General features: G+C 45.4%; 2 protein-coding genes across 2 annotated transcripts in view; one reads left to right on the top strand and one right to left on the bottom strand.

Annotated features, from left to right (window-relative positions):
- Positions 1–21,159, bottom strand: part of coro7 (coronin 7) — a 227,002-nt gene that overhangs the window by 103,779 nt on the left and 102,064 nt on the right. Inside the window, exon 10 of the mRNA XM_073060075.1 lies at positions 622–676. Coding sequence (XP_072916176.1) covers positions 622–676 — 55 coding nt within the window. The remainder of the gene's footprint in view (positions 1–621; positions 677–21,159) is intronic.
- vasnb (vasorin b) overlaps positions 4,809–21,159 on the top strand; it is a 52,727-nt gene continuing 36,376 nt past the window's right edge. Inside the window, exon 1 of the mRNA XM_073060078.1 lies at positions 4,809–4,954. Coding sequence (XP_072916179.1) covers positions 4,923–4,954 — 32 coding nt within the window. The 5' untranslated portion in view covers positions 4,809–4,922. The remainder of the gene's footprint in view (positions 4,955–21,159) is intronic.

Genomic DNA, 21,159 nt, shown 5'->3' with positions numbered 1-21,159 from the left:
GCTGAGGTTACATGCGCAAGGCTCTGTTCTGTGGCTTGAACCCACGCCCTCCTGCCTCACAGGGGAACTGCCGATAGTTTGTTCCTCTGCCTTTGCCATTTCCAGCTCTCCTGATATGGCAAGCTCAGATTCATTTATCATGTATGCATCAAAACAGAGAGCGGCAGTCTGGGGATACGTCTCTACCAAAGGAGGCATAAGGTGCTCCTTCTCTCCGCTAGTCTGCAGGTCACCCTCGGGCAAGGTGTAGCACCTGCTTAGCCCCCGATCAAAGTCACGTTAAGCATGGATGGTCGTATGAACAGCCGGTGCAGATCACAAGTCCTGGTTACATGACCACTGACGCCAGGCAGACAATCTCTGAAGAGTATTGGTAAAGGCTGAAGTCAATCGTCTTCTAAAGACACTGCCCAGAAACATTTACCGAGAGCAATCATGGTCATGGAAAGACCACAATCACCAATTTTCCTACAACACAAATGAACAAAATTAAAACAGGCAGTGAAATGCATCGTATGAGTTCAAAACCAAGACAGTCCGAGGAGGTGATGGGGCAGCCCACAAGTGTCGACACACACCCTGGACCATGGGGGAAGTGAGGATCAGATCATCACTGCTCACCTTTCCAGCCAGGATCAGCAGCCCAGAGTCAGCGTCGTACAGAGGGATGAGTGAGCTGCAGGGAAGAGACAGAGGACATCAGAATCTGCAGCTGGATCAGGTTTATTATCACTGATAAATGTCATAAAATTTATTGTTTTGTGACAGCAGTTCAGTGCAAAACATAAAAATTACTGTAAGTTACAATTAAAAATGTGTATATAAATAAAATAAAATAGTGCAAAAAGAGAGCAAAATAATGAGGTTTCAGGCCAAGAATCTTCACCAGAACTGGAAAAGAAGTGGGAAACATAAACTGTTTATTCCTCTCCATAGACGCTGCCTGACCTACTGAGTTCCTCCAGCATTTTGTGTGAGTTGCTCTGGATTTCAACATCTGTAGAATCTCTTGTGGTTAAAATAGTGAGACAGTATTCATGGGTTCATGGACTGTTCAGAAATCTGATGACAGAGGGGAAGAAGCTGTTTGTAAAACATTGAGTGTGGGTCTCCAGACTCCTGTACATCCTCCCTGATGGTGACAATGAGAAGAAAGCATGACCTAGATTGTGAGGGTCCCTAATGATGGATGCCGCTTTCTTGAGGTGTGTCTCTTTTAGAATATGTTCTCGATGGTGGGGAGGCGAGTGCCTCTATTGAGGCTGACTATCAAGATGTGGTCTACCCCGTGAGCAAGTAACCATTCACTGTCTGAGCTTGTGCAGAGTGTTATCCTGGCCCTGGTCTCAGTCAGGGAAAAACCAGCCTGTCACAAAGTGACAATCGAATGACAGCAGGCCATTTGGCCCATTGAGTCCATGCCACCACTCGTCCTTGGCTGTGTATTCCAGTCTGACCACTTACTTCACCGCTAATCAATCCTCATCACCTCTGCTGGCTTTGCCACCTTCACCTTGTACCCTTTGACCAGTGCGTATAAATCTTCCCCCACACCTGTATAACTTCTTCCATGTGTCTATTTAAGAACTCCCCCAAGCTACCTGTTTCCATCACTGCCCCTAGTAATCCATTCCAAGCACCTACCGCTCTCTGTGTAAACAACTTGCTCTTCACGTCACCTTTAAATACTCCTCCTCTAACTCTGCCGGCACAGTAGCACAGTAATTCGTGCTATTACAGCATCCCAGGTTCAATTTCTGCAAGGAGTTTGTACGTTCTCCCTGTGAACACTTGGGTTTCCTCCCACATTCCAAAGACATACCGGTTAGTAGGTTAATTGATCACGTGGATGGTGTGGGTTCGTTGGGCCGGAAAGGCTGTTACCATACTGAATCTTTAAATAAAAGTAAATAAATAACTTAAAAACATTTCTACCCTGGGGAAGGGATTCTGTCTGTCTACAGTATCTATGTCTTTCATAATTTTAGAAGCCTCTATCAGGTGGGGTGGCACATTAGAAAGTCAGTTAGCATCACGCTTTATAGTGCCGGTGATCGGGGTTCCAGTCCTGTCACTGTCTGTAAGGAGCTGGTATTCTCTGTGGGTGACCATGTTTGCTCCACTTCCCTTCCACATTCCAAAGACATAAGGGTTCGGGTTAGTAAGTTGTGGGCATGCAATGTTGGCGCTGGAAGGGTGGTGACACTTGCAGACCGCCCCCACCACATTGCTGATGCAAACAACATTTCACTGTAAGTTCTGTTGTACGTGTGACAAATAAAGCTAATCTTTCTGAACTTTCTGCAGTAAATGGTGGGGAGGGACTGGCAGATTTCCCACAATATCGTGTGCTATTCCCATTAACAGCACAACACTCACTTAATTCACATGATTTCAGTCGTGCCGCAGCGGATCAAACTCTCCAGTGAACCCAGCAAACTCCAAGGCAGCATGGGAAACAGTTCGGTGATCAGATTCAAGGGAGCGTGGTAGATCGGATGAGGTTAATGGAGGCGTGGGAAACACCATACTGAGCCAGCCAAGGTTCTGAGTAATTAGATAGTAGAGTAGTGGAGTTTCACTGCTGTGATCATTAGTATGGGGGGGGGGGGGTGCCCCAATCAGGATATAATAATACCCCACAGAATGCACTGCAGATATAAACTGATCACAGCCAACACATTCAGGGGGTCAAACCTGGCAGCTTTTCGCGGGAAGGCAAGAATTCAACTCCTCCTCCTTCCTGGAGGGGGGGGAGCGGATTATAAACGCGTCTCCTATTACATCACTGAGTGTTGCTGAGAGTGGTTCCCACAGTCAAACGCCACGGCACAGGCAATGGGCAAATTCACCCTGTGTGCAGTGACTCCCTCTGCCAGCAGGGGGGAGGCTTGGTCTGGCCGTGAATGTGGGCTACAGAGGACAGTGGGGGGGGGGGCGTGTTAATGCTAATGCACTCTAAGAGGCCATTCAATCCATCAGTTCAATTCCAGCTGTCAGGGGGTGTAAGCAGGTCAGGGGGTTACATAGGAAAGTAGACTTCAGGGAGGGTGTAGAAGTGGTTTCCCAGAATACTGCCTGGATTAGAGGGCATGAGCTGTATGGGAGGGTGGGATGTTTTCTCTGGAGCAGTGGAGGCTGATGGGAGACCCGATAGAATCTTATAAAGTGACAGAGATTGTTCCCCAGGGCAGAAACGTCAAATATTAGAGGGTGTACATTTAAGGTGAGGGGGGAAGTTGCAATGTTTTTTAACATTGATGGGTGCCTGGAATGTGCAGCAAGAGCAGCATCCATCATCAGGGACCCCAGCGCCCAGGCCATGCCCTCCCCTTGCTGCTGTCATCAGGAGCCTCAGGTCCCACACCAGGAACAGTTATTACCCCTCAGTCATCAAGCCCATAAACCACAGGGGATAACTTCACTTGCCCCATCACTGAAATGTTCCCACAACCAATGGACTCACTCTTCATCTCGTGTTTTCAATATTTAGTGTTTATTTATTCATTATTGTTTCTTTTTTTTGTCTCTTTCTTTTCATATTTGCACAATTTCTTGTCTTCTGCACGCTGGCTGTCCGCCCAGTTGGTGCAGTATTTCATTGACTCTATTATTATTGGATTTATTGAGTATGCCTACAAGAAAACTAATCTTAGGATAGTAAATGGTGGCATATTTTACTTTGATAATGAATTCACTTTGAACTTTGAAGGGGAGGTGGTCGAGGCAGATACATTAGCAACATTTAAGAGATATTTAGACTGGCATGTGAACAGAAAGGGAATAGAGGAATATGGAACGTGGACAGCATGGCAGCACAGCGGCTAGTTAACACCCCAAAACTCCTCGCTATCTAACTACCTACTGCCTTACAATCTCAGTAATCGGGGTTCAATCCTTGCCTCTGTCTGTAAGGAGTTTGTGGGTCTCCTCTGTGTGCTCCGGTTTCCCCCCACAGTCCAAGGACATAACAGTTAGGGTTAGTAAGTTGCTATATTGGTGCTGGAAAGCGTAGGTTGTGGCCTGCTCCCAGCACACCCTCGAGTTCTGTGGGTCACTGACGCGAACAACGCATTTCACTCTATGTTTTAATGTATATGTGACAAATAAAGCCAATCTTTGATCATTAATGTGCAGGATGGTTTAGAGTGAAATCACAGACATTGTGGGCTGAAGGGCCTTTTCCTGTGCTGTATGGTCCTATGTTTGGTAGATACATGGGGTTCACTGAGAGAGGCTGTGACTTTAATAAGTGTGGGGAGAAGGCTCCGTGAGCCCTCAGGAATTCGTCACAATTATCGTATCTGCCCTGGGCCAGTCTTTCAGGCTCTCCCAGGGATGAGGACGCTGGAGCCTCTGTTGGCATTTCTTTAGCACCTGGTTTTTACAGGATGGGGTTGGTAGCCCCATGCCCAACCCTCCTACTTTCACAGACGGGCTCAGGACCATCCATGGCAGAGTTTTGTCCCAGGATCCTGGTCCTAATTCTCCCATGTCGCTCCGAGTCACTGGACATTCTCACTTCCCACACCCCTCCCCTCCTCTCCCTACATAGAGCAACAGTTCCCACACAACTTATTTACATAGCAGGCCTGCACCTTCCCACACAAGGTCCTGGCAATGTCCCAGCCAGAGGATAAACTCAAACAAATGCGCAGCTCTGCTCTGCTCTGCTCTGCTCTGCTCCGTACATTACACTCACACACTCGATCTGGGGAAGGCAAGGGGGGGTGGGGGGTGGGTCTCAGTGCTGGCTCAGGGCTCTGGGAAGTGAAACCTCTGCTGAGTTTAACATAAACACAGCAGCGACGTCAGCGTCTTACAGTAAAGCACTTTGTGTGGGAGCGTGCTGATCTGAAAGCAGCAAGAGGGGCCCTGAGCTGGAGAAAGCAGGAAAGGACTGCAGTCCTGAAGAGGCAAGGATGTCGCCAGGACATGAGGACCTGAGTTACAGGTACAGGTTGAATGGCTTAGGACTCAATTCCTTTGAGTGCAGGGGAATGAGGGGATATTGGATTACAAAATTATGAGGGGTATTAATAGGGTGGATGCAAACAGGCTTTTTCCACCAACATTGGATGAGACTAGACTAGAGGTCATAGGTTAAGGGTGAAAGCTGAGATGTTTAGGACAGGCATGAGGTGGTGTGAGTGTGGAACGAGTTGCCAGCGAAAGTGGTGAGTGGGGTTTGATTCCAACATTTAAGAGAAGTTTGGTTAGGTACATAGATGGGAGAGGTATGGAGGGCTATAGTCCAGGTGTGTGTCGATAGGACAATTCAAATTAATAGTCTGGCATGGACTAGATGGGCCAAAGGGACTGTTTCTGTGTGTTATGGGTGCACAAATATACAAATATCAGAAGAGAAGGAAGAAAGAATAAAAATTAAGTTACCTCAAATGGTCTACAGGAGGGGAAATTATCACTTTCCCGGCTATTGGTTGATTCATTATACAGCCTAATGGCTGAGGGTAAGAATGGCCTCATATCGCGCTCTTTGGCGCAGCATAGTTGTCTTAGTTTATTACTAAAGTGCTCCTCTGTTCAACCAAGGTGGCATGCAGAGGGTGAGAATATTTTTCAGAATTGCCAGGATTTTCCATAGGGTCCTTTGTTCTACCACAGCCTCCAGTGCATCCAGTTTGACTCCTATAACAGAGCCAGCCTTTCTAATCGGTTTATTGAGCCTGTTGGCATCAGCCGTGGTGATGTCACTGTCCCAGTACACCACCGCATAGAAGATTGTACTGGCGACAGCAGACTGGTAGAACATGTGAAGGAGAGGCCTGTATATGCCAAAGGACCTCAGCCTCTTCAGGAAGGAGAGGCGACTCTGGCCTCTGAGTTGGTGCTCCACTTAGATATGGGATGCCTATCTTCCCTCAGCCAGTTCAAAATTCAATGTAAGTTTATTATCAAAGTACATACAGTATATGTCGCCATATACAACCCTGAGATTCATTTTCTTGTAGTCAGTTACAGGAAACTAAAGGAATACAATAGAGTATATGAAAACTTATACATAAGCAATGACCTGACATACATCCAATATGCAAGATAGTGCAAACTGGGCAAATTAAAAATAAATAAGTTAATAATATTGAGAATCAGAATCAGGTTTATTATCACTGGCATGTGTTGTGAAATTTGTTAACTTAGCAGCAGCAGTTCAATGCAATACATAATATAGAAAAAAACAAAATAATAATAATAATAAATAAATAAATAAATAAATTACTGAATATGCATATTGAATAGATTTTAAATCATGCAAAAAACAGAAATAAAGTATATTAAGAAAGTGAGGTAGTGTTCAAGGGTTCAATGTCCATTTAGGAATTGGGTGGTAGAAGGGAAGAAGCTTCTGGCTTCTGTACCTCCTACCTGATGGTAACAGTGAGAAAAGGGCATGCCCTGGGTGCTGGAGGTCCTTAATAATGGACGCTGCCTTTCTGAGACACTGCTCCCTAAAGATGTCCTGGGTACTTTGTAGGCTAGTACCCAAGATGGAGCTGACTAGATTTACAACCTCTGCAGCTTCTTCCGGTCCTGTGCAGTAGCCCCCCCATACCAGCCTGTCAGAATGCTCTCCACGGTGCAACTACAGAAGTTTTTGAGTGTATTTGTTGACATGCCAAATATCTTCAAACTCCTAATTAAGTATAGTTGCTGCCTTGCCTTCTTTATAACTGCATCGATGTGTTGGGACCAGGTTAGGTCCTCAGAGATCTTGACACCCAGGAACTTGAAACTGCTCACTCTCTCCATTTCTGATCCCTCCATGAGAATTGGTATGTGTTCCTTTGTCTTACCCTTCCTGAAATCCACAATCAGCTTTTTCGTCTTACTGACGTTGAGTGCCAGGTTGTTGCTGTGGCACCACTCCACTAGTTGGCATATCTCACTCCTGTACACCCTCTCGTCTCCATCTGCGATTCTACCAACAATGGTTGTATCATCAGCAAATTTATAGATGGTATTTGAGCTATGCCTAGCCACAGTCACGGGTATAGAGAGAGTAGAGCAGTGGGCTAAGCACACACTCCTGAGGTGCACCAGTGTTGATTGTCAGCGAGGAGGATATGTTATCACCAATCTGCACAGATTGTGGTCTTCTGGTTAGGAAGTCGAGGATCCAATTGCAGAGGGAAGTACAGAAGCCCAGGGTCTGTAACTTCTCAATCAGGATTGTGGGAATGATGGTATTAAATGCTGAGCTATAGTTGATGAACAGCATCCTGACATAGGTGTTTGTGCTGTCCAGGTGATATAAAGTTGTGTGGAGAGCCATTGAGATTGCATCTGCCATTGACCTATTGTGGCAATAGGCAAATTGCAATGGGTCCAGGTCCTTGCTGAGGCAGGAATTCAATCTAGTCATAACCAACCTCTCAAAGCATTTCATCACTGTAGATGTGAGTGCTACTGGGCGGCAGTCATTAAGGCAGCTCACATTATTCTTCTTAGATACTGGTATAATTGTTGCCTTTTTGAAGCAAGTGTGAACATCCACCCATAGCAGTGAGAGGTTGAAAATGTCCTTGAATACTCCCACCATTTGGTTGGCACAACCTTACCAGGTACTCCATCGGGACCTCAGAAACATAGAAAACCTACAGCACAATACATAGAACATAGAATAACACAGCACATTACAGGCCCTTCGGCCCACAATGTTGTGCTGACCCTCAAACCCTGCCTCCCATATAACCCCCCCACCTTAAATTCCTCCTAGTAGTCTCTTAAACTTCACTAGTGTATCTGCCTCCACCACTGACTCAGGCAGTGCATTCCACGCACCAACCAGTCTCTGAGTGAAAAACCTTCCTCTAATATCCCCCTTGAACTCCCCTCCCCTTACCTTAAAGCCATGTCCTCTTGTACTGAGCAGTGGTGCCCTGGGGAAGAGGCACTGGCTGTCCACTCTGTCTATTCCTCTTAATATCTTGTGCACCTCTATCATGTCTCCTCTCATCCTCCTTCTCTCCAAAGAGTAAAGCCCTAGCTCCCTTAATCTCTGATCATAATCCATACTCTCTAAGCCAGGCAGCATCCTGGTAAATCTCCTCTGTACCCTTTCCAATGCTTCCACATCCTTCCTATAGTGAGGCGACCAGAACTGGACACAGTACTCCAGGTGTGGCCTAACTAGAGTTTTATAGAGCTGCATCATTACATTGCGTCTCTTAAACTCTATCCCTCCACTTATGAAAGCTAACACCCCATAAGCCAGGGGTGTCGAACTCATTTTAGGTCACGGGCCGGATTGAGCAAAATGCAGCTTCATGCGGGCCGGATCAGTCGGACGCGTGCGAACGCAGCTTTCGTTGCCTCCGTTTTTTCAGCCTGCTCTCATGTGTCTCAGTCTCTGCTATAACTACAAAGTGTTTCACTTTACAAATTCCGTTTCTTATGAAGAAGACTGCCGAGCAAGACTGCCGAATAAACACTAAAAACCCTGAAAACCTGGTACCTGAATAAACTCAGCATTAGCCATATCATACGTCATAGGCGCTTCGATTACTGGGGCCAGCTTTAATAGTAATTAGATATTATCTCGCGGGCCAAAGATAATTCCACCGCGGGCCGGATTTGGCCCACGGGCCTTGAGTTTGACATATATGCCATAAGCTTTCTTAACTACCCTATCTATGTGAGGCAACTTTCAGGGATCTGTGGACATGTACTCCCAGATCCCTCTGCTCCTCCACACTACCAAGTATCCTGCCATTTAATTTGTACTCTGCCTTGGAGTTTGTCCTTCCAAAGTGTACCACCTCACACTTCTCCGGGTTGAACTCCATCTGCCACTTCTCAGCCCGCTTCTGCATCCTATCAATGTCCCTCTGCAATCTTCGACAATCCTCTACACTATCTACAACACCACCAACCTTTGTGTCATCTGCAAACTTACCAACCCAACCTTCTACCCCGACATCCAGGTCGTTAATAAAAATCACGAAAAGTAGAGGTCCCAGAACAGATCCTTGTGGGATACCACTAGTCACAACCCTCCAATCTAAATGTACTTCCTCCACCACGACCCTCTGCCTTCTGCAGGCAAGCCAATTCTGAATCCACCTGGCCAAACTACCCTGGATCCCATGCCTTCTGACTTTCTGAATAAGCCTACCGTGTGGAACCTTGTCAAATGCCTTACTAAAATCCATGTAGATCACATCCACAGTACTACCCTCATCTATATGCCTGGTCACCTCCTCAAAGAACTCTATCAGGCTTGTTAGGCACGATCTGCCCTTCACAAAGCCATGCTGACTGTCCCTGATCAGACCACGATTCTCTAAATGCCCATAGATCCTATCTCTAAGAATCTTTTCCAACAGCTTTCCCACCACATGTTTGGCCCATGAAGTTGTGCCAAACATGTCCCTACCTTACAAATTACTAGACTTCCCCATAGCCCTGTATTTTTCTAAGCTCCATGTTCTATTTTTCTGCCTTGCGAGGGTTCACCCTTTTTAAAGACAGCCTAACATCGGCCTCTGAGACAGAGATTACAGGGTCATCAGGTGAAACAGGGATCTTCACAGCTGTAGTTATATTCTCCCTTTTAAAGCAGGCATAGAAGGCTTTGAGTTCATCTGGTAGTGAAGCATCACGACCAATCACACTATTGGGTTTCGCTTTGTAGGAAGTAATGTCTTGCAAACCCTGCCAGAGTTGTTGTACATCTGATGTCACCTCCAACCTCGTTTGAAATTGTCACTTCGCTCTTAAAATAGCCCTTTACAAACCATACCTGGTTTTCTAGTACAGGCTTGGGTTACCAGACTTACATGCCACAGATCTAGCCTTCAGCAGACGACATACCTCTTGGTTCATCCACGGCTTTTGGTTTGGGAAAGTACAGTAAGTCTCTGTGGGCACACACTCATCCACACAGGTTTTAATGAAGTCGGTAACAACTGCAGAACTCATCCAGGTTCGAAGATGAATCCCTGAATACAGTCTAGTCCATCGATTCAAAGCAGTCCTGTAAGTGCTCCTGTGCTTCCCTTGTCAACATGAACTGACACTCAACACAAATTGTCGAGTCTTAGAAAGTGAATCTGTAGTTCGTAGATTCAGTTCAGAGTTGTGAGTGAAGTTATCCATCCCTGTTGAGGAGCTTCATGGTTGAAGGGTAATAACTGTTCCTGAACCTGGTGGTGTGGGACCAAAGGCTCCTGTACTTTTTGCCTGCTGGTAGCAGTGAGAAGAGAGTATGGCCTGGATGGTGGGGGTCCTCGATGATGGCTGCTTCTTTCTTCTGACAGCATTCCTTGTAGCTGTGCTCAGTGGTGGGGAGGGCTTTGCCTGTGATGAACTAATCTGTGTCCACTGCGGCCAGTGGACAGGATAGAGAGCGCTGGGGAGGCACAGCCCCTGACACGTTCACTAATGAGCTTCTGCCATTGCTCGATGTGGCTTGCACAGAAACATAGTCTGTGTCCACACACACTCTACCGCTACCATACTACTACAGTGACCAGAACAGTACACAAAACTCCCTGTGTGGTCTAACCAATGTTTTGTACAGCTGCAATACAAATCCCAACTCTTGTACTCAGTACTTTGATTGATGAAGGCAACAGACTGGTAGACATGTGAAGGAGAGGCCTGTATGTTCCAGTCTGCTCAAGAAGTCACCACCCTATCCACTCTCTAGAAGATACGGACTCACAACCTAAAGTCTCTCTGTTCACCAGTGCTGCTAAGGTTTACTCTGTACATCCTACCAGAATTTGACTTTCCAAACTGCATTACCTTACCTCTCCCACCTATCCCCCTCCCCCACCCACCCACCTTCTTATTCTGGCTTTTACTGCTTTCTAGTTCTGGTGAAGGGCCTTGGTCCAGTATGTCGATTGTTTACTCGGTTCCACAGATGCTGCCTGACCTGCTGAGCTTCTCCAGCATTTTGTGTGTGTTGCATCTGCAGAATCGCTGGTGTATACCTCACTCCTATCTGGATGAAAATCCATCTGCCACTGTCCAGGTGATCTGTGTATTTCTGAATCCTCGAACAACCTCTTATATGTTTGATTACAACATTTCAGAGAAGTCTGGGAAAGTACATGGATGGGAGGGATATGGAGGGCTACAGTGCAGGTGCCAATTGATGGATCTAAGCAGAGCTAACAGTTCAAGATTGACTAGATGGGCTGAAAGGCCTGTTTCTGTGCTCTATGACTAGCTGGAGTTTAATTCCAACATCCTCTGTAAGAAAGTTTGTATGTTCCTTCCCGTGTGTGCATGGGTTTCCTCCCAAAGTCTAAAGATGTACCAGCTAGTAGGTTCATTGGTCATTGTAAATTGTCCTGTGTTTAGGCTGGGGTTAGTTTGGTGGGTTGTTTGCAGCACGGCTCAAAGTGCTGTATCTCTTATTAAAAATATAAAATCTATATGTTCATGAGGGAAAGGTCCTGCAGTTGGACAGACAATGCCTCAGGGCAGGGTCATCAGGGATATTCTTTCAGTTTTACTGAACAGCAAATAAAGATAAGGCGGGGCAAGCAGAGCAGCCATTGTTGGAGTGGACAGTGTAAGAGTGGAGATTTGAGGCTTTAGCTCTTTGAAGCTTCAGCGAGGAGAGGCTTATGAGAGAAAGAGAAATAGGTAGATTTTTTTCTCCAGTTTATTTATTGTTTCTTTCTTTATAATTGCACAGTTAGAACAGTAGGGTTGCCAGCAGGAGAGTTGAATGCTCCTCTTGCGTAATGTGGGAAGGCAGGGAGACCTCCAGTGTCCCTGACGACCTCACCTGCAAGAAGTGCATCCAGCTGCAGCTTCTAACAATCTACGTTAAGAAGTTGGAGCTGAAACGGGATGAACTCTGGATCATTCAGGAGGCTGAAGGGGTGATAGACAGAACGTATAGAGAGGTAGCTACACCCAAGGTGCAGGACACAGGAAACTGGGTGACAGTCAAGAGGGTGAAAGGGATTAAACAGCCAGTACAGAGTACTCCTGTGGCCACCTCACTCAACAACAGGTATATCACTTTGGATACTGTTGGTGGGGTGGGAAAGACCTAGCAGAAGAAAGTCACAGCAGTCAGATCTCTGGCACTGAGTCAAGCTCTGTGGCTGAGAAGGGAAGTGGTGGGGGGAGAAGAGGTAAGCTGTGGGGATAGTGGATTCATTAGTTAGGGGAACAGGAAGAAGGTTCTGTGGATGAGAACGAGATTCCAGGATGGTATGTTGCCTCCTGGGTGCCAGGATCCAGGACATCTTGGATGAAAACCTGAGCATTATACATTGTTAAGTGGGCGGGTGAGCAACCAGAGGTCGTGACCCATGTCAGTGTGCTAATGATATAGGTAGGAAGATGGATGAGGTTCTGCAAATTGAGTTCAGAGAGGTGTTATGTTAAAAGGACAGGACTTTGAGGGTTGTGATCTTAGGATTGTTACCATGCCACTGGCGAGTGAGGCCACATATAGGAAGTTCACACAGTTTAACACATGGCTAAGGAGTTGGTATAGGAGGGAGGGCTTCAGACTTTCTGGATCATTGGATTCTCTTCCAGAGAAGGTGGGACGTGTACAGAAGGTACGGTTTGCACCTAAACTACTAGAGAGGGACTAATATCCTAGCGGGAAGGTTTGCTGGTACTATGGTACTGTATGGGGGGGGGGGGGGGGGGCGGGTTATACTGAAGTTTCAGGGGCATGGGAATCAAAGTGCCAGAACAGACAGTGGAGTTGTTGTGGAGACTGATTTTGTTAAGACCCAAGACAAAGTCATGAACCAAAAGGTTTGAGTGTGGTGGGACTAATGTTCTGTGTTCTGTATACTTCAATGCAAGAAGTATTGTAGGAAAGGCAGATGAGCTCAGGGCATGGATCAACACATGGAGTTATAATATTATAGCCATTAGTGAGACTTGGTTGTAGGAGGGGCAGCTCAATATTCTGGGGTTCCATTGTTTTAGATGTGACAGAATGGGAGGGATTAAAGGAAGAGGGTGGCATGGAGAACGTCACGGCTGTGTTCAAACAGGACAGACTGGAGAACTCATCTATTGAGGCTTTATGGGTGGACGTGAGAAACAAGAAATGAATGACCACGTTAATGGGGCTATATTACACACCATCCATTTGTCCACGGGATTTATTGACTGGAACCCTCATACTGTAAAAGGACTTAACAGGATAGAATTTGGTAAATGTGTACAGGGCAGTTTCCTTAATTATTACATAGAAGTCCCAATGAGAGAGGGTGTGATACTAGATTAGGGAATGAGACAGGGCAAGTGAAAGAAGTTTGTTCGAGGAAACACTTTGTATCCAGTTATCATAATGCCATTAGTTTCAAGGTAATTATAGAAAAGGACAGTTCTGGTCCTCGGGTTGAGATTCTAAATTGGAGAAAGGCCAATTTTGATGGTATCAGAAAGGATCTGGCAAGTGTGGATTAGGAAAGGCTGGTTTCTGGCAAATGTGTACTTGGGAGGCCTTAAAAAGTGAAATTTTGAGAGTACAAAGCTTGTATGTGTCTGTCAGAATAACAGGTAAAGATAACAAGTGTAAGGAACCTTGGTTTTCAAAAGACATTGAGGCCCTGGTTAAGAAAAGACAGAGGTGCATAGCAGGTATAAGCAGATAGGAACAAACAAGTTATTTGAGTATAAGAAATGCAAGCGAACACCTTAACGAAATCAGGAGGGCTAAAAAAAAGGCACATGGTTGCTCTAGCAGACAAGATGAAGGAGAATCCTACACACTTCTACAGATACGTTAACAGCAAAATGATTGCAAGGGACAAAATTAGTCCTCCAGAAGATTTAAGTGGACTTTTCTCCTTGGAGTGACGGAATATGAGAGATGACCTGATAGAGGTGTATAAGATGACGAGAGTCATTGATCGTATGGATAGTCAGAGGCTTTTTCCCAGGGCTAAGATGGCTAACATGAGAGAAGACAGTTTAAGGTGCTTGGAAGAGTGTACTGTACGGAGGAGATGTCAGGGGTAAGTTTTTTATGCAGAGAGTGGTGAGTGCACAGAATGGACTGCCAGCGACAGTGATGGAGGTGGATACGATAGGATCTTTTAAGAGATTCCTGGATAGGTATATGGAGCTTAGAAAAATAGAGGGCTATGGGGAACCCTAGGTAATTTCTAAAGTAAGTACAGCATTGTTGGCTGAAGGGCCTGTATTGTGCTGTAGGTTTTCTATACACGGAGCCTGAAGAGATAGGAGAGAATTTCAATGGATTTTAATCTGTATTTACTCAGGAGATGGACACAGTGTCTATTGTACTGAGACAAAGCAGCAGCAGGTTCATGGACCCTACACAGAGGAGGAGGTGTTTGCTGTTTTGAGGCAAATTAGAGTGGACAAATCCTCAGGGCTTAACAAGATTTTCCTTCAGACTCTGTGGGAGGCCAGGGCAGAAACTGTCGGATCCCTAGCAGAGACATTTACAACATCCTTAGCAATAGGTGAGGTGCCAGAGGATTGGAGGATAGGTAATGTTGTTCCATTGTTTTAAGAAAGGCTCTGAGAATAAATCAGGAAATTAGATAGACAGACAGACATACTTTATTGATCCCGAGGGAAACTGGGTTTCGTTACAGCCACACCAACCAAGAATAGTGAAGAAATATAGCAATATAAAACCATAAATAATTAAATAATAATAAGTTAATCATGCCAAGTGGAAATAAGTCCAGGACTAGCCTATTGGTTCAAGGTGTCTGACACTCTGAGGGAGGAGTTGTAAAGTTTGATGGCCACAGGTAGGAATGACTTCCTATGACGCTCAGTGTTACATCTCGGTGGAATGAGTCTCTGGCTGAACATACTCCTGTGCCTAACCAATACATTATGGAGTGGATGGGAGTCATTGTCCAAGATGGCATGCAACTTGGACAGCATCCTCTTTTCAGACACCACCGTCAGAGGGTCCAGTTCCACCCCCACAACATCACTGGCCTTACGAATGAGTTTGTTGATTCTGTTGGTGTCTGCTACCCTCAGCCTGCTGCCCCAGCACACAACAGCAAACATGATAGCACTGGCCACCACAGCCTCGTAGAATTATGGGCCGGTGAGCCTGACATTAGCAGTGAGAAAGTAACTGGAAGGTTTTCTGAGGGATTGGATATATAAGTACAGTATTTGGATAGACATGGACAGATTCAGGATAGTCCTCATGGTTGATCAAGAAGGTTGTTGCTCTGAGGGGAACTTCTTCACTCAGGGTAGTGAGGGTGTGGAACAAGCTGCCAGCAGAAGTGGTGGATGTGATTTTGATTTCAATATACAAGAGAAGTTTGGATAGGTACATGGATAGGAGGGGTATGAAGGGCAATGGTCTGGGTGCAGGTTGAGGGGACTAGGCAGCTTAAATGGTTCAGCACACACTAGATGGGTTGAAGGGCCTGTTTTGTGCCATCGTTTTTTATGACTAGTCAGACAGATCCCCATCCAGCACTTCCTCTGCCTACAATCACAGAACATCACCTTACCCTGTATTCCAGGCGTGCGTGGGCAGCACAGTGGTTCAGTGGTCAGCGTAATGTTACTACAGTGCCAGTGACCTGGGCTCAGTTCCACCCGTCTGGCACTATAACCTCGACTTTGACTCCTCAGCAATTCCACTCAAAAACTCCGCGTTACATTAGTCTTTACTAACACACATAAAATTCTGGAGGAACTCAGCAGTTCAGGCAGCATCTATGAAGAGGAATAAACAGCTGACGTTTCGAGCCAAGACCTTTCATCAGGTCTTGGGAAGACATCTTGGCTCTGGAATTCCAGCATCTGCAGAATCTTGTGTTTAGTTCTCAACAATCCTTTCTGCCCTTCTCTAATCAATCCAGGATCAGAATCTGATTTATTACCAGATGATGTGAAATTTGTTTTTGCAGCAACAGTACAGTGCAAAGTCACAAAAATCTATAAATTTTACAAATATAAATAAATAGTCAAAAATAGGACTATTGGCAGTGTTAATGGGTTCATGGACCGTTCTGAAATCTGGTGAGAGGGCATATGTACAAAAGTAAGAGGGCATACATACAAAATTAAGGGAGGGAAGTTTAGGGGAGAGCTCAGGGGTAAGTTTTTTACACAGAGGGTTGTGAGTGCCTGGAATGACTTGTCAGGGATGGTGGTGGAGGCTAAAACATTAGGGGTAATTAAGAGCTTCTTGGACAGGCACATGGATGAAAGAAAAATACAGGGTTATGGGGTAGTGTGGGTTTAGTACTTTTTTTTAAGGATTATATGGGTTGGCACAACATGGAGGGCTGAAGGGCCGTACTGTGCTGTAATGTTCTATGGTGGCGGGGGTGGGGAGGGGAATCTTTTCCTGAAGTATATTATTTAGTGACTGCTAAATTTGTCCCTGTTATCACTATCAAGAACTTCCCCACCCCCGAGCTTAAACTGACCAGTCCATAGTTATTGAGTTTACCCCATATCTTTCAAGTTCAAGTTTATTCTCCAGATTCAAGATTCACGATTGGTTAATGTTATATCCAGTACACAGGAGTAAAGGAGAACGAAATAATTGTTACTCTGGATCCAATGCAGCACAAAAAAACGCAATCAGATAAAGAACACAATAAATATCAACACATAGATTGATTGTATGTCCATAAAGTGAATCCGGGCACAGGATTGTCTGTACATAAGGTGAAATGATAAAGTGGTGGTGGTCGGGGTTGTGGGGGTGTTGTCCAGCCTTACTGCTTGGGGAAAGTAAAAGTTTTTGCATCTGGTGGTTCTGGCATAGATGCTATGTAGCATCCTCCATGATGGGAGTGTAACAAACAGTCCATGAGCAGAGTGGGTGGCCCTTTTCCAACAACTTTCTGTATATACCCCCTTGATGGCGGGTAGGCTGGTGCTGGTGACGCACTGGGCAGTTTTGGGACCCTTTCTGCCTGCTGTAGTGCAGTTTCTTTACCAAACAGTAATGCAGCGCGTCAGGATATTCTGGACTGTGCCTCTGTAGAATGACACAAGTATGGATGTGCTAGGTCCAGCACTCTTCAGCCTCATCAGAAAGTAGTGGCATTTATGAGCCTTTTTGACTGTATGATGTGTTCTGGGACCATGAAAGGTTGTGTGTGATGTGCACTCCCAGGTGTTTAATACTGCTTGCCACCGATGTCAAGAGGGGAGTGAGTGGTGCGAGTTCCCCCTGAAGTTGATAACCATCTCCTTTGTCTTGTTGACAATGAGCAAGATGTTATTTGCATGGCACTAGCCTCAAGTTCTTCCAGCTTCCCTCTGTAGGCTGTCTCATTGTTATTGGTGAGGAGCCCCACCACTGTTAGGTCTTTGGCAAATGTGACAATGATTACTCGGATGTTTGGCCATGCAGTCATGTGTAAGCAGAGCGTACAGCAATGGGCTCGGCACACAGCCATGGGGACACCCATGTTGAAGATAATAGAGAGGGAGGAATGGTTGTGCATCCTGACTATCTGAGTTCTGCTGCTTAGGAAGTCCAACGCCCAGTTGAACAGTGGTGTATTTAGACTGGGACTAAGAGTTTGATTATATTATCATCTGACCGTACATATATACAACCAATGAAACAATGTTCCTCCGAACTATGGTCTATCCATAAATCATATATCCTACACTGCACAGAAAACAAAATATTACCACAAATAATAAAATATAATTCAAAATGCATGTACTGCACAGCACAGGTAAGCAGTACAGTAAACAACTCACTGTCCTAGTGACAGGGTATTTATTAGTCTCACAGCCTGAAGGAAGCAGTTGTTATCCAGTCTGGTAGTCCTCATCCTGATGTACCTGTACCTCCTTCCTGACAGTAGTGGATCAAAAAGATGGTGAGATGGCTGGTAGGGATCATCAACAATGCTTCATGCCCTTTGTCTACAATGTCACAAATAGAGGGAAGACAGACCCCAGTGATCCTTACTACCTACTGTAAGGACTTGCGGTCCAAAGCTTTGCATCTTCCATACAACACAATGATGCAGCCGGAAAGGACACCCTTGAAGATGCTTCTGTAGAAAGTTGTTTAGAATGAGGATGGGGAGCCTTGCATGCCTTAATCTTCTCAAGTGTGGATGTGGCTGTGCCTTCTTGTCTGATCAGGACGTGTGTTTGAACAAGGACAATTGGTTTTTCAGCCCTCGGTCCCCATCTTTTGATCTAACCATATTTAGATTACACAGAACATACAACAGTACAGCGAGGAAGATTATCAGAGCTTGCAGTGGGACCTGGACCAGCTGGAAAAATGGCAGGTGGTGAAATTTAATGTAGACAACTGTGAGGAGTTGCACTTTGGAAGGACAAACTAGGGCAGGACTTGCATGATGAGCAGTAGGGCACTGAGGAGTGCAGTAGGAGAGGGATCAGGGAACACAGATCCATAATTCCTTCAAAGTAGCGTAAAAGGTAGATATAGTATGGGCGTATTCATCATAGATCAACGTACTGAGTACAGGAGATGGGATGTTATGTTAAAGTTGTATAAGACACTGGCAAGGCCTAATTTGCAGCATTCTGTGCAATTTTGATCACCTATCCACAGGAAAGATATCATTAGGATTGAAAGCGTACAAAGAAAATTTACAAGGATGTTGTTGGGACTAGAGGACCTGAGTTATAGGGAAAGGTTGAAGAGATTAGGGCTTTATTCCCTGGAGCGTAGGAGAATGAGGGGAGATTTGATACAGGTATACAAAATTATGAGCAGTATTGATAGGGTAAAGGCAAGCAGATTTTTTTCCACTAGGGTAGGAGGTCATGGGTTATGGATGAAAGGTGAAATGTTTAAGGGGACCATGAGAGGGAACTACTTCACTCAGAAGGTGGTGTGAGTGTGGAATGAGCTGCCAGTGGAACTGGTGGATGCAGGTTCATTTTCAAGTACATGAATGTGAGGGCTATAGTCCAGATGCAGGTCGATGGGACGAGGCAGGACAACAGTTCGGCACAGACTAGATGGTCTGAAGCTGTTTCTGTGTTGTAGTGCTCTATGACTCTGACTCGCCCCAACAGGCTTGACGTCACTGTGTTTTTATCCAGCTGGCCCGGAGGACTTGGCACCCGTGGACCTTCCTAGGGGCTGTTTTGATGATCAGTGCCAGTAACCACTTATAATTAACAATAAAAGGAGCTTTGTAAAGTCCTTGGGAATTTTAATTTGCGCTTTCAGTACAAATCAATACAGTGGGCTGAAAACAGAAGGTACTCTGAGATGCTGTGTCTGATTAATTCCCCCAAATGACAGGGTGTGTACGGGCAGTAGTTACACAGTGTGATTATGTAGCCTAACCAGACCTATAAGCAGACCCAGTACTGAAACTCCACTGGATCCGGCATGTAGTAGAAGCAGGGGCCAGGTCAGCAACAGCAGGCACAGGCCATTCAGCCCTGCTACAGTACCCCATCCTGCCATGTGATCATGGTGGTGCATCACTAAGGCTATTAGACATAGGAGCAGAATTAGGCTGTTCAACCCATCGCCTCTGCTCCACCATTCCATAGTGGGTGAGTTAGGACCCATTGTCCTGCCTTCTCCCCGTAATCTTTGATACCCTTACTAATCGAGAATCTATCACCCTCAGCTTTAAATATACCAATGCCAGCAATAAATTTCACAGATTCACCACTCTCTGGCTAAAGAAATTCCTCCTCATATCTGTTCTAAATCCTTGCTTCTAAGGCTGTTCTCTTTGGTCCTAGACTTCTCAGCTGTAGGAAACATCCTCTCCACATCCACTCTGTCTAACCCTTTCAATATTCAAAAGGTTTCAATGAGATTCACCCCCCATTCTTCTAAACTCCAGTGAGTACAGGTCCAGAGCCATCAAACGCTCCAAATATGTTAACCCTTTCATTCCCCGGATAATTCCTGTGAACCTCCTCTGGACCCCCTCCAATGATGGCATAACCCCTCTTAGATAAACTGCTTCACCTGTAACCCTCAATCCCTCTGGCCCTAAGAAAAATCGACATACATAAGGTGCTGGAAAAGGGTCACTAACAGCATAAAGGATCTGACCCACCCTGCTCCTGGACTGTTTGTCTCACTCTCATCAGGGAGGAGGCCATGTAGTATCCACATCAGGCCCACCAGACTCAAAAACAGTGACTTTACCCAAGCAGTAAGGCTGATCAACAGTCACCACCTCCACTACTTTATCATTTCCCGTTAGTTACCTTACGTACAGACACTCCTGTGCCTTGTGTCACTTAATGGACATACATACAATCTACATATATAAGATATCTTATGTATTTATATTTATTGTGTTTCTTTATTATTGTGTTCTTTATTTTATTGCTTTTTGTGCTGCAGTAAGAATTATTTAATTTTCCTTTATACTGGAAATAACATTAAACAACCTTGAATATAAGATTCAATTTTACATACTGACTATGGTTCTTTGCGGGAATGGGACCTGCTCTTGGAGTTCTGTAGAACCCTAGGATCTCAGGTCTCTGGAGATGGGCAGATTGAGGGTCGGTGTCACGACAGGAGACCCGTGTGTTGTTGGGGGAGTCGGGATATCTGCTGTGTGCCTGGAGGTCCAGGATCTTTGCGATCTTCAGGCACAGAGCTCGAAAAAAGCGACGTAATGGATTTTCAACATCATAAACCAGCAAGTTGTTCATTATGTCTCTCCGCTCACTGGGAAAATGGAGACACCTCCTCTCCCTTATTAGAGAGAGAGAGAGAACCTGTGGTATGTTGGATGCCGGGTGAAACGTGAGGCCTTTGGAGTAACTGCAAGTCTGTCTTTGCTGTTGCTTTGCTCATGCTTGAGTGCTTGGTGCTGGTGCCGATGCTGCTTTTTTTTTGCTGCTGGGGGGAGGGGGGATGGTTGCTCGCTGCTGCTTACACGCGGGATGGAGAAACTGGGGTGGGGGACATTGAGGTTCTAACATTTAACTGTTGTTCATTCTTTGGGGCATTCCTGGTTTCGTGGATGTTTGTGAAGCAAAAGCATTTCAGGGCATACATTGTGTACATTTCCGGGAATAATCCGGGAAATTATAGGCTGGTAAATTTGACGTCGGTAGTAGGTAAATTATTGGAAGGAGTACTAAGAGATAGGATCTACAAGATAGGATCTAACAAGGACTTATTAGGGAGAGTCAACAAAGCTTTGTGCATGGTAGGTCATGTTTAACAAATCTATTAGAGTT

This window comes from Hemitrygon akajei, chromosome 11 (assembly GCF_048418815.1).
Source record: "Hemitrygon akajei chromosome 11, sHemAka1.3, whole genome shotgun sequence".
NCBI classification, from domain to species: domain Eukaryota; kingdom Metazoa; phylum Chordata; class Chondrichthyes; order Myliobatiformes; family Dasyatidae; genus Hemitrygon; species Hemitrygon akajei.
This window is presented reverse-complemented; position numbering and strand designations above follow the sequence as displayed.